The 14,036-nt window shown below is 36.4% G+C and overlaps 1 protein-coding gene across 4 annotated transcripts in view; it reads right to left on the bottom strand.

The window, feature by feature from the left end:
• TMEM131 (transmembrane protein 131) overlaps positions 1–14,036 on the bottom strand; it is a 189,768-nt gene that overhangs the window by 83,188 nt on the left and 92,544 nt on the right. For all 4 annotated transcript variants that reach the window (XM_059078456.2, XM_067007149.1, XM_059078457.2 and 1 more), the window contains exon 5: positions 12,554–12,677. In XM_059078456.2, coding sequence (XP_058934439.1) covers positions 12,554–12,677 — 124 coding nt within the window. The remainder of the gene's footprint in view (positions 1–12,553; positions 12,678–14,036) is intronic.

Here is a 14,036-nt window from a genome sequence, read left to right as displayed (position 1 = left end):
TCAGAAAGACATACCAGGATGTGTGGGCAAGGGAGAAAGCACAAACTTGAGCTATAGCACCACCTCCTTCTGAAAAACCCTAGACATATAACAGCACACCCCATTTGAAGGCAACTAGTAAAGATTTAAGGAAGTGACTGCTACTTCAAATGTAAAAGCAGCAACACAAAATTGTAAGAAATGTGAAAACTCAAAGAAACATGTCTTCACCAAAAGAACAGTAATTCAACAACTGAGCTCAAAGTTACAGAATTTTGTGGTCTAGGTGATAAAAGATTCAAAATAGCTGTTTTGAAGAAACTCAACAAGCTACAAGAAAACTCAGAAAGATAATCCAACAAAATCTCAAAAACATACATGATCAGGCTTCCCTGTTAGCACAGTGGTTAAGAATCCGCCTGCCAATACAGGGGACATGGGTTCGAGCCCTGGTCTAGGAAGATCCCACATGCTGTAGAGCAACTAAGCCTGTGCACCACAACTACGAAGCCTGTGCTCTAGAGCCCATGAGCCACAACTAATGAGCCCACATGCCATAACTACTGAAGCCTGCACGCCTAGAGCCCATGCTCCGCAACAAGAGAAGCCACTGCAATGAGAAGCCTGCACACGGGAACGAAGAGTAGCCCCTGCTCGCTGCACCTAGAGAAAGCCCGCACGCAGCAACAAAGACCCAACGCAGCCAAAAACAAATAAATAAAATAAGTAAATTTAAAAAAAATACATGATCAAAATGAGATATTTACCAAAGAGAAAGAAATCACAAAAAAGAACCAAACAGAAATTCTAGAGCTAAAGATTTCAATGAATGAAATGAAAAAAGCAATGGAGAGCATATGCAGTAGGTTAGATAAAATGGAAAATAGAATAAGTGAGCTAGAGGGCAGGAATTTTGAAATAACACAGCACAGAACAAAGAAAAAATGAATGAAAAGAGTGAAGAAAGCCTATGTGATCTATGGAGTTCCATCAAAATATATTAGAATAATCAGTTCCAGAAGGAGAAGAGAAAGGAAAGGGGGCAGAAAATTTATTTAAAGACATAATAGATAAGCACTTCCCAAACCTGGGGAGAGACTTGGACATCCAAGTTCACGAAGCTAACAGATTACCCTATTATCTAAAGCAGAAAGCCTTTTACCAAGACGTATTATAATGAATGTGTCAAAAATCAAAGATAAAGAGAGAATCCTAAAAGCAGTCAGAGAAAAAAAGATTGTAGCCTACAAAGAAAACACATTAGGCAATCAGCAATTTCTCAGCAGAGACCCTACTGTCAAGGAGACAGTGGAATGACAGATCAAAGTGTTGAAAAAAACGTGCCAGCCAAAAATACTCTATTCAGCAAAGTTATACTTCAGATATGAAGGAGAAATACTTTCCCAGACAAACAAAAACTGAGGGATTTCATCACCCCTACACCTGCCTTGCAAGAAATGCTGAAAAGAGTTCTTCAAGCTGAAATCAAAAGATGCTAATCAGCAGCAACATGAAAACATACAAAAGTATACAACATTCTAGTAAAGGTAAATGTACAATCAGACACAGAAAACTTAATTCTGTAATAGAATGGTGTGTTAACCACTTAACTACAGTATAAAGTTTAAGGAGATTATTAAAGATAACTACAGTGACTATAATTTGTTAATGAATACACAATATAAAAAAAGGTAAATAATGACACCAAAACACATTAAAGGGAGGGAGTAAAAGGGTAAAACTTTTGCATGACATCAAAATTAAGTTGCTATCAATGTAAAATGGACCATTTTATCTAAAGATATTTTATGTAAGCCTCATGGTACCAAAAAGCAAAAACCTAGAGAAGATTCATCACACAAGGTAAAGAAAGGGGAAACAGAATATAACACCATGGAAAATCACCAACTTACAAAGGCAGGCAGAAACAGAGGGGAAAGGAAACAATGGAAATATAAAACAAACAGAAAGCCATTTATGAGATGGCACTGGGAAATCCTTACATATCAATAATTACTCTAATGTAAATGGATTGAATTCACCAATCAAAGGTACAGAGAGGCTGGATGAATAAAAAAACAAGACCCAACTATATGCTGCCTCCAAGACTCACTTCAGATTTAATGAAACACATAGGCTCAAAGTGAAGGGATAGAAAAAGAAATTCAGGACTTCCCTGCTGGCACAGTGGTTAAGAATCCGCCTGCCAATGCAGGAGACACGGGTTCAAGCCCTGGTCCAGGAAGATCCCACATGCTGTGGAGCAACTAAGCCTGTGTGCCACAACTACTGAGCCTATACTCTAGAGCTCGCGAGCCACAACTACTGAGCCCACATACCACAACCACTGAAGCCCACATGCCTAGAGCCCATGCTCCGCAACGAGAAGTCACCACTGCAATGAGGAGCCCATGCACAGCAACAAAGAGCAGCAGCCCCCAATCGCCAAAACTAGAGAAAGCCCACGCACAGCAACGAAGACCCAACACAGCCAAAAAATTAAATAAATAAATAAATAAATAAGAAAAAAAAAGAAATTCAATGCAAGTGGAAACCAAAGGAAAATGGGGTTAGGTATACTTATATTACACAAAATAGACTTTAAGTAAAAAATGGTAACAAGAGACAAAAAGGTCATTACATAATAATAAAGGGATCAATTTATCAAGAAGATGTAATAAGTATAAATATATGCACTAACATTGGAGAACCTAAATATATTAACAAATATCAACAGGTTTGAAGGGAGAAATAGACAAGAATACAGTAATAGTAGGGGACTTTGATATCCCACTTTCAGCAATGGATAGATCATCCAGACAGAACATCAACAAGGAAACAATGGAATTGAACCATACATTAGACCAAATGGACCTAACAGACATTTATAGGTCATTCCATCCTATAGCAGCAAATACATATTCTTCTCAAGTGCACATAGAGAAGAATAAGTTTGAAATCATATCAAGCATTTTTTTCAGACCACAGTGGTATTAAACTAGAAATCAACAAGAAGAAAGCTGGAAAATCTACAATTATGTGGAAATTAACAACATTCTCTTGAACAACCAATGGGTCAAAGAAGAAATCAAAAGAGAAATAAAAAATAACACTGAACAAATGAAAATGGAAACAAAACATACCAAGATCTACGGAATGATGCAAAAGCAATTCTGAAAAGGATAAACTTAGTTTATAGTAATAAATGCATATTTTAAGAAAACAGAGGATCTCAAATAAACATTCTAACTTCACACCTCAAGGAACTAGAAAAAGAACAAATTAAGCCCAAAGTCTGCAGGACAGAAATAACAAAGATCAAAATGGAAATAAAATGTAACAGAGGCCAGAAAAACAATAGAAAAAAAATCAACAAAACTAAGAGCCAGTTTTTCAAAAAGATAAACAAAATTGACAGATCAAGAGCCACACTAACCAAGAAAAAAGAAGACTCAAATAAATAAAATCAGAAATGAAAGAGGAGACATACTACAGAAATACACAGGATCATAAAATACCAGTATGAGCAATTCTATGCCAACAAGCTGGATAACCTAGAAGAAATGGATTAATTTCTAGAAACACACAACCCACCAAGGCTGAATCAGGAAGAAACAGAAAATCTCGACAGATCAATAATGAGTTAGGAGATTGACTCAGTATTCAAAAACCTCCCCAAACAGAAAACTCCAGGACCAGATGACTTCACTTGTGAGTTCTATCAAATACTTAAGGAAGAATTAATGTCAATCTTTCTCAAACTCTTCCAAAAAGTAAGAGAAGGGAACACTTCCAAACTCATTTTATGAGGTCAGCACTACCTTGATACCAAAGCCAGACAAGGACACTACAAGAAAACTATAAACAATATTCCTGATGAATACAGATGCAAAAGTTCTCAAAAACTATTAGCAAAGTGAATTCAGCAACACAATAAAAAAGTATTTGACAAAATACAGCATATTTTCATGATAAAAACCCTCAACTGATTGGGTACAGACGGAGCACACCTCAACATAATAAAAACCATATACAAACACACAAAGCTAACATCACACTCAATGATAAAAATTTGAAAGCTTTCCTTTAAAATCAGAAACAAGACAAAGGTGCCCACTCTCACCACTCTTATTCAACACAGTACTGGAAGGTCTAAGTTAAAGCAATTAAGGCAAGACAAAGAAGTAAAAGGCATCAGAAGTGGAAAGGAAAAGCTGTCATTATTTGCAGGTGATATGATCTTATATATAGAAAATCCCAAAGACTTAACCAAAAAACTGTTGGAACTAATCAAAAAATTCTGTAGTTATAGGATATAAAATCAACACACAGAAACCAGTTGTGTTGCTATACACTCACAATGAAACATCTGAAAAAAAAAAAAAAGATTCTAGTCACAATAGTATCAAAAACAATAAAATACTTAGTAATAAATTTATCCAAGGAGGCAAAAGATCCTGTATAATGAAAACTGTTAAGACCCTGATAAAAGACGGTGAAGAAGACAAATGGAAAGATATCCTTTATTCATGGCTCAGAAGAATTATATTTTAAAAATATCCATACTAAGCAAACCATCTACAGGTTCAATGTAATCTTATGAAAATCCCAGTGGCATTTTTAACAGAGATAAAACAAACCTAAAATTTGTATAGAAACACAAAACAATCATAAGAACAACAAAACTGGAGGCAGCAAACTTCCTGCTTTCGAACCATACTATAAAGCTACAGAAATTAAAACGGTATGGTTCTGGTATAAAAATAAAACATGTAGACCAGTGGAACAAATAGCCTAGAAATAAACCTCTGCATATATGGTTATCTAATATTTGACATGGGAGCCAAGAACACTCAATAAGGAAAGGCTGTCCTGCTATATCATTGCTACTGCTATATCACATTTGTTCAATTCCCATTAACATGTATGGATATCCGAAATAGAACAAAAAATGTCCAGGTCTCTACATATAATTAAAAAATAATCATTAATATTCATTAATGACTTTCAACCTATGAAAAGAGATTGTTTACTATATTAAGCATACTAAAATAAATGGGTAAAAACATTTTCATTTTAGCCATAGATTGAAACAAAGTTTATCCTAATTAATCTTCAGTTTGCCTGAAAAGGTAATCAAACAAAAGGCTCTACAGAATCAAGGAAAAAATACTTTTGTTTGCTCATCAATGTCTATAAGGCACCCATTTCCACAATTCTATGGTAATTAAAATTTGACTATTATAGAGTATTAAAAAAATCTGTATTTTTTTGTCACAAGCCATACATTACATATTTTATGGCCAATATGCAGTATAGCCATGAAGATGAATAGGCCTAAAGTGCAGTCTAAATATTATGTAATTTTAATTATAATTAATTAGACAATTATAGTTAGTCAACAGATAATTATAAACCACAATTATTAGGAGTTATATATAGAAAAACGAATTGCCACACAACCACATTCCTTTTATTACCCTTGTTCTTGATTTCCAGGTGATCTTAAAATCAAAACCTTAGTTAGGGGGAATTATCTGTATGTGTGTATGTGTTAAAATACAGTTATGTAACACTTGGTCTTTTAAATAATAACTATTCTATTTTGTATTTCCTACTGGTTAGTTAAGGTAGAGATGATACTGGTTAATAATCAACAACTTAAGTGACTTACAGAAATGTTTTACTCTCAAAGAAATATGATCTGACCAGGAATTCTAAATTTGACAAGGCAATTAGAGTTAGGATAAACATACAGAAAGGTTTTGCTCTCTTGGACATGAGTAACTCTTTTCATTTTTCCCCAAAGGCTCTTATGATAGGCATAAAATTAAGTGGAGGGGAAATAAGGTTATTTCTTCTCCCAAGAGTTAATTCCATCTCTCCTCTCCACTTCTTGAGCTTCTGGAGTCAGTATCTTACTGTAGGGAATAAAAATGAAAAGCAAGAAGAAGAATAAGAAAAAAAAAAACTTAAGGTAGCATAGATTTTGGTTATCTCTTTTAAAGCTAAACCTAGAGTACCTAAATGTAGATTTTGATAGGTATAGATTATTTTACTGTTTAATTCTATCTCCTGATACTGGAAAACACAAACTGGCTTTTAACTTGTTCTTCTACTATATACACATTGAGATTATCTTTTTTTTTCTTAACACCTTTATTGGAGTATAATTGCTTTACAATGGTGTGTTAGTTTCTGCTTTATAACAAAGTGCATCAGCTATACATGTACATATATCCCCATATCTCCTCCCTCTTGAGTCTCCCTCCCACCCTCCCTATCCCATCCCTCTAAGTGGTCACAAAGCACTGAGCTGATCTCCCTGTGCTATGTGGCTGCTCAGCTATCTATTTTACATTTGGTAGTATATATAAGCCCATGCTACTCTCTCACTTCGTCCCAGCTTACCCCTTCCCCTCCCCATGTCCTCAAGTCCATTCTCTACATCTGCATTTTTATTCCTGTCCTGCCCCTAGGTTCTAAAAAACCATTTATTTTTTAGATTCCATATACATGTGTTAGCATACGGTACTTGTTTTTCTCTTTCTGACTTACTTCACTCTGTATGACAGACTCTAGGTCCATCCACCTCACTACAAATAACTCAATTTCGTTTCTTTTTATGGCTGATTAATATTCCATTGTATATATGTGCCACATCTTCTTTATCCATTCATCTGTCGATGGACACTTAGGTTGCTTCCATGTCCTAGCTATTGTAAAGAAAGCTGAAATGAACATTGTGGTACATGATTCTTTTTGAATTATGGTTTTCTCAGGGTATAGGCCCAGTAGTGGGATTGCTGGGTCGTATGGTAGTTCTATTTTTAGTTTTTTGAGGAACCACCGTACTGTTCTCCATAGTGGCTGCTGTATCAATTTACATTCCTACCAACAGTGCAAGAGGGTTCCCTTTTCTCCACACCCTCTTCAGCATTTATTGTTTGTAGATTTTTTGATGATGGCCATTCTGACCGGTGTGAGGTGACACCTCATTGTAGTTTTGATTTGCATTTCTCTAATGATTAGTGATGTTGAGCATCTTTTCATGTGTTTATTGGCAATCTATATTTCTTCTTTGGAGAAATGTCTATTTAGGTCTTCTGCCCATTTTTGGATTGGGCTGTTTGTTTTTGTGATATTGAGCTGCATGAGCTGCTTGTATATTCTGGAGATTAATCCTTTGTCAGTCGCTTCGTTTGCAAATATTTTCTCCCATTCTGAGGGCTGTCTTTTCATCTTGTTTATGGTTTCCTTTGCTGTGCAAAAGCTTTGAAGTTTCATTAGATCCCATTTGTTTATTTTTGTTTTTATTTCCATTTCTCTAGGAGTGGGTCAAAAAGGATCTTGCTGTGATTATGTCATGGAGTGTTCTGCCTATGTTTTCCTCTAAGAGTTTTATGGTGTCTGGCCTTACATTTAGGTTTTTAATCCATTTTGAGTTTTTGTGTATGGTGTTAGGGAGTGTTCCAATTTTACATGTAGCTGTCCAGTTTTCCCAGCACCACTTATTGAAGAGGTTGTCTTTTCTCCACTCTATATTCTTGCCTCCTTTATCAAAGATAAGGTGACCATATGTGCGTGGGTTTATCTCTGGGCTTTCTATCCTGTTCCATTGATCTTTATTTCTGTTTTTGTGCCAGTACGATACTATCTTGATTACTGTAGCTTTGTAGTATAGTCTGAAGTCAGGGAGCCTGATTCCTCTAGCTCCGTTTTTCTTTCTCAAGATTGCTTTGGCTATTCGGGGTCTTTTGTGTTTCCATACAAATCGTGAATTTTTTTGTTCTAGTTCTGTGAAAAATGCCATTGGTAGTTTGATAGGGATTCCATTGAATCTGTAGATTGCTTTGGGTAGTACAGTCATTTTCATAATGTTGATTCTTCCAATCCAAGAACATGGTATATCTCTTCATCTGTTTGTGTCATCTTTGATTTCTTTCATCAGTGTCTTGTAGTTTTCTGCATACAGGTCTTTTGTCTCCTTAGGTAGATTTACTCCTAGGTACTTTATTCTTTTTGTTGCCATGGTAAATGGGAGTGTTTCCTTAATTTCTCTTTCAGATTTTTCATCATTAGTGTATAGGAATGCCAGAGATTTCTGTGCATTTATTTTGTATCCTGCTACTTTACCAAATTCATTGATTAGCTCTAGTAGTTTTCTGGTAGCATCTTTAGGATTCTCTATGTACACTATCATGTCATCTGCAAACAGTAACAGTTTTACTTCTTCTTTTCCGATTTGGATTCCTTTTATTTCTTTTTCTTCCCTGACTGTGGTGGCTAAAACTTCCAACACTATGTTGAATAACAGTGGTGAGAGTGGGCAACCTTGTCTTGGTCCTGATCTTAGTGGAAATGGTTTCAGTTTTTCACCATTGAGAACGATGTTGGCTGTGGGTTTGTCATATATGCCCTTTATTATGTTGAGGAAAGTTCCCTCTATGCCCACTTTCTGGAGGGTTTTAATCATAAATGGGTGTTGAATTTTGTTGAAAGCTTTCTCTGCATTTATTGAGATGATCATATGGTTTTTCTCTTTCAATTTGTTAATATGGTGTATCACATTGGTTGTGTTGCATATATTGAAGAATCCTTGCATTCCTGGGGTAAACCCCACTTGATCATGGTGTATAATCCTTTTAACGTGTTGTTGGATTCTGTTTACCTGTATTTTGTTGTGGATTTTTTCATCTATGTTCACCAGTGATACTGGCCTGTACTCTTCTTTTTTTCTGTGATATCTCTGCCTGGTTTTGGTATCAGGGTGATGGTGGCCTCACAGAATGAGTCTGGGAGTGTTCCTCCCTCTGCTATATTTTGGAAGAGCTTGAGAAGAATAGGTATTAGCTCTTCTCTAAATGTTTGATAGAATTCGCCTGTGAAGCCATCTGGTCCTGGGCTTTTGTTTGTTGGAAGATTTTTAATCACAATTTCAATTTCAGTGTTTGTGATTGGTCTGTATTTTCTATTTCTTTCTGGTTCAGTCTCAGAAGGTTGTGCTTTTCTAAGAATTTGTCCATTTCTTCCAGGTTGTCCATTTTATTGGAATATAGTTGCTTGCAGTAATCTCTCACTATCCTTTGTATTTCTGTAGTGTCAGCTGTTACTTCTCCTTTTTCATTTCTAATTCTATTGATTTGAGTCTTCTCCCTTTTTTTCTTGATGAGTCTGGCTAATGGTTTATCAATTTTGTTTATCTTCTCAAAAAACCATCTTTTAGTTTTATTGATCTTTGCTATTGTTTCCTTCATTTCTTCTTCTTCTTTTTTTTTTTTTTTTTTTTTTTGCGGTACGCAGGCCTCTCACTGTTGTGGTCTCTCCCACTGTGGAGCACAGGCTCCGGATGCGCAGGCTCAGCGGCCATGGCTCATGGGCCCAGCCACTCCGTGGCATGTGGGATCTTCCCAGACCGGGGCACGAACCTGTGTCCCCTGCATTGGCAGGTGGACTCTCAACCACTGTGCCACCAGGGAAGCCCTCCTTCATTTCTTTTTAATTTATTTCTGATCTGATCTATACTTCTTTCCTTCTGCTAACTTTGGAGTTTTTTGTTCTTCTTTCTCTAATTGCTTTAGGTGTAAGGTTGGGGTGTTTATTTGAGATGTTTCTTGTTTCTTGAGGTTGGATTGTATTGCTCTACACTTCCCTCTTAGAACTGTTTTTGCTGTATCCCATAGGTTTTGGGCCTTCGTGTTTTCATTGTCATTTGTTACTAGGTATTTTTTGATTTCTTCAGTGATCTCTTGGTTATCTAGTAACGTATTGCTTAGCCTCCATGTGTCTGTACTTTTTACAGATTTTTTTCCTGTAATTGATATTTAGTCTCATAGCATTGTGGTTGGAAAAGATACTTGATACGATTTCAATTTTCTTAAATTTACTGAGGCTTAATTTGTGACCTAAGATATGATCTATCCTGGAGAATGTTGCATGAGCACTTGAGAAGAAAGTGTATTCTGTTGTTTTTGGATGGAATGTCCTATAAATATCAATTAAGTCCATCTTATTTAATGTATCATTTAAAGCTTGTGTTTCCTTATTTTCATTTTGGATGATCTGTCCATTGGTGAAAGTGGGGTGTTAAAGTTCCCTCCTATGATTGTGTTACTGTCGATTTCCCCTTTTATGGCTGTTAACATTTGCCTTATGTATTGAGGTGCTCCTATGTTGGGTGCATAAATACTTACAACTGTTATATCTTCTTATTGGATTTATCCCTTGATCGAGATTATCTTTTGAAGAATTTTTCAGAAAGACTTCTCTTTGCATAAGATTCATTTGTAGAAATAAGTCCCTGGGAAAGCCTAGGTCAGAAATGTCAAACTGGTGTCGTTTAACTAGCTTTCTTTGGTCCACACTATCTGTCCTTCTAAAGTCAAATTCATTTTTAATTTGTAAAATCAGTAGATATTATCTTATAAAAATTCCTATTTCCGACTCTTCTTGGAAAATCAGAAGAACTGTGCATGAGCTTACATTCCCACGTGGACACCACTGGCTGGAGCCGAGTGGGGGCTGGTGCCTTTGGATGGGACATGTGCTCTTCCATGTCACCCCCCCATTCCACTTGGTCTGCATCATCTACCTGGCTAGTCCCTGTAAGAATCTATTTGTAACTCTGCTATTTATTTGGTCTGCTTTGTATTATGATAGGAACATGAAAAAAGTAAAAACCCTGGTCTCTAACAAGGGTGAAGCTTGATGTTTAGAAAAAACAAAACATTGCTTGAATTACCAAAGTAAGTTAACAAGGTAAAAATAAAATCTGTAGTGTAGTTGTGAACTACTTTTAAACTGTTTCCATTGCACTTCACTATTTTGCCTTTTAACCCAACATGTCTCTACACTTTGGCAATGCCCGAAAGCTGGATGACTCCACTCATACCTAAGTGTATCTCCATACACAGATTGTAACATGTATGACCCACCCTGTAGCTTAATATGATACAAATCCCTGGGGAGGCCAACAGCACACCTAGACCCTCACCTTGGCTCTTGTCCCTAACTGCATGACCACAGGCAAAGCCCTCTGGGGTTCAGCTGTTCACTCATATAATGAGGGTACTGGACTAGGTCTCTCTTAGAACTGGGATTTGATTGTTTGAGACCACCAGCACATTTATAAAAATTGTGGAAATATCTTTTAGGTAAAACAAATAATAACTCAAGGGAAACTTGTTTTAGAAATATTTTAGAAAAGGGATGCTTTCTAAGAGTACAACAAGAAAATTAAAACTTTATCATCAAAATATGCTGACTTATCCATTCCTTGTTTACAAAATAGTTTTAAATTTTAAAAAAGCCAAAATTATATGCCATTATTTACCCTAGAAGTTGCTACTTAATGATAACGTACAATGAAGCCAGGATTTTAGAAAGGAGAAATGTAAAAATCAAAATAATTGATATACATTTATATGCTAGAAATTAGTTATTTAGTCATATCTCTTCAAAGGAGTCAGTGAAAACCCTCGGAAGATGAAATCAGGCTCCATTCATTTACTTCCCTCTGACATTTGCTATTTAGCTAATTATTTTGGAAGCCTATATATTAAAGCTTAATGCATTCTCTCAAATCCAAAATTTATTAAGATCTTTTTTTGCCAGATAAAAGTTTTTTTTATAGTAACAAGTTTGCATACTATCTACAAAAATGATTATAAGTAAAATTTTTTAGGACACCTGTGTAGGAAGAACCCTAAACAGGCCCTCAAATTTCCTGCCCTAATTTCTGTGACTGTGAATATGAAGGATACCACACCTGTGATCTGCACTACTTGAGAAAAGGGATTTTGCAGATGTAATGAGATTATTAGTCAGCTGACTCTGAGTTAATCAAAAAGGAGACAATCCAGGTGATGCTGACCCAATGACATGATTAAAGCAGAGTTTTCTCCACTGGTGATAGGAGAGGAGGTCAGATTTCTGAAGTGTGAGGGAGATGTGACGCACCAGTGCTGGCTTCCAGATGGTGACAAGGAGTGTTGGTACCTCAGGGAACTGAGAGAGGTCTCTGGCTGACAGCCAGCAATGAAACGGGGACCTCAGTCCTACAACCACAAGGAACTGAATTCTGCCGACAACTTGAATAAGTCTGGGAGTAGATTTCCCCTGAGTCTCCAGTCAAGGACTCAGCCCAGCTGACATCTTAGTTACAGCTTTAAGATACTCAGAGCAAAGGACCCACTGGACTTGTGACTTACAGAACCATGTGCTAATAAGTGGGTGTTTGTGGTGATTTATTACACAGCAATAGAAAACTAACACAACGCTGAGGAATTACCTATTATTAGGAAGGACAAGAAAACCAACTGAATATATGAATGCTACATTTTTCAGAGTGCTTAAGTTTCAAAGTTGATTTGTTAGGAAGTTTCATGTTGAGAAAAACAATGTGTGTTGAAGAGTAGAAGTGATAATTCTCAGGAAATGGGGCAAACTAAAGTCCAGAATAAATGTGAAACATTCAAACTAGATTTTAATTATAGCAAAGTAAAATTATACACTAAAAAACCTAGACATTTCAATTTCAAACTCAAGAGAAATCAAATACAGCAGAGATGCTTACCCTATTTTGAAAAAATGATGCATGAAAATGTGATGTTGTAGCAGATATTGATACTAAAGTAATAGTTTCTTCAGAACTAGGATTATGTAAGTAAACTTTTTCCATTTTTGGCATTCCAACTGGTCTGTAAAAACAAAAAGAAAACTGTTACAAATACTTCAAAGACAATTTCTAGTTTTAGAGTTAACCTCTAGTTGTTAAAAAATTAATCAAAATTATTTAGACAAATACATACCCAAATGTATGAAATTATATATTAAATTAGTTTATATCTAAAATTACACATAAAATGCATGCATTAGTTATTCAGCAAATAAAATTATTGAGTGCCAACTGTATGTCACACACTGAGCCAGGTACTGGGATGTAAGGAGGCAAGTCTCCACCCAGATGAAGCTTACAATCTAGTGAGGAAACAGGCAGGGAACAAAATGGTCAGATCCCTTTATTACTTTCTGTAATACCACCTACCGCCTGCTTCTCTACTAATTCTGAATCTTATCCTCCTCTCCCCAAATTCCATTGATACATGTTCTTCAATTTAGAAGAAGTTGAGTGGCAATGTTATGTGAGCAGATCTGCCTTATGAGTTAGGGGCTGTTGTTATACTCATTTTATAGATGAGGACACCAAGGCACAGAAAGCTTAATTAACTTGCCTAAAGTCATACTTGGAGCCTCACTCTGAATCCAGGCCATCTGGCTCTAGTCTCTGCTCTAACCCTCTCAAAGGAACAGTATAAAGCACACACTCGAGGTCTGATATCCACAGATTCATTTTAATGTTCCCCATGGCATCCACATTACAGTTTGTCTGAAAAGTGAAACCTCCTCAGTATGTAGTCCATTAAGTACTTACGTTGCTAATCATACTTGCACAGGCTTCCTAGCTTGACAGCTTAAGAGAATTCTGCAAATAAATTACGTTTTTTCAGAGTTCTCTCTAGTTATTTAATTGGCGCCTGTCTTATTTCCTCAACAAGATTATCCGTACCTTAAGGACGAAGTTTATGTTGTATGCACACCGTGTATGCCTCATATTGTCTAGCACAGAACCAGGCACCTGGTGAGAGCGTGCATGGGGCAGCTTGCCCGCCCCTGCCCCCGCCCATGACCTCAGTGGTTACAGTCTAGTGAAGAAGCAGGCAGGGAACAAAACGGTCAGATCCCTTTCTTTCTTTCTGTAATACCACCTGCTGTTATGAAGTGGTTATCAGCCCCCCTAATCTGGAATCACTCAGCCTACACATGTGATTCCCTATGTTTCCACCTGAGTCAGGCTGTTTCCATGTGCATGACCCCCACGCCTTTACCCACGTCTTTGCTCTGTGTTTTCTTCCCTATCCTCTATGTGAATCCAAACCCTCATGTTCTAATTCAATTACAACTTCTGTCACAAGGTCCTCTTCTTGTACAATCACTTTGGCCTATGTTTTCTGAAATTTTATTTCACCTGTATAAACCTCAAATTCTAAGTAGTTGAA

Source organism: Kogia breviceps, chromosome 11, assembly GCF_026419965.1.
Source record: "Kogia breviceps isolate mKogBre1 chromosome 11, mKogBre1 haplotype 1, whole genome shotgun sequence".
NCBI classification, from domain to species: Eukaryota; Metazoa; Chordata; class Mammalia; order Artiodactyla; family Physeteridae; genus Kogia; species Kogia breviceps.
Note: the sequence above shows the minus strand (reverse complement) of the source record. Positions and strands in the feature narration are given on the sequence as shown.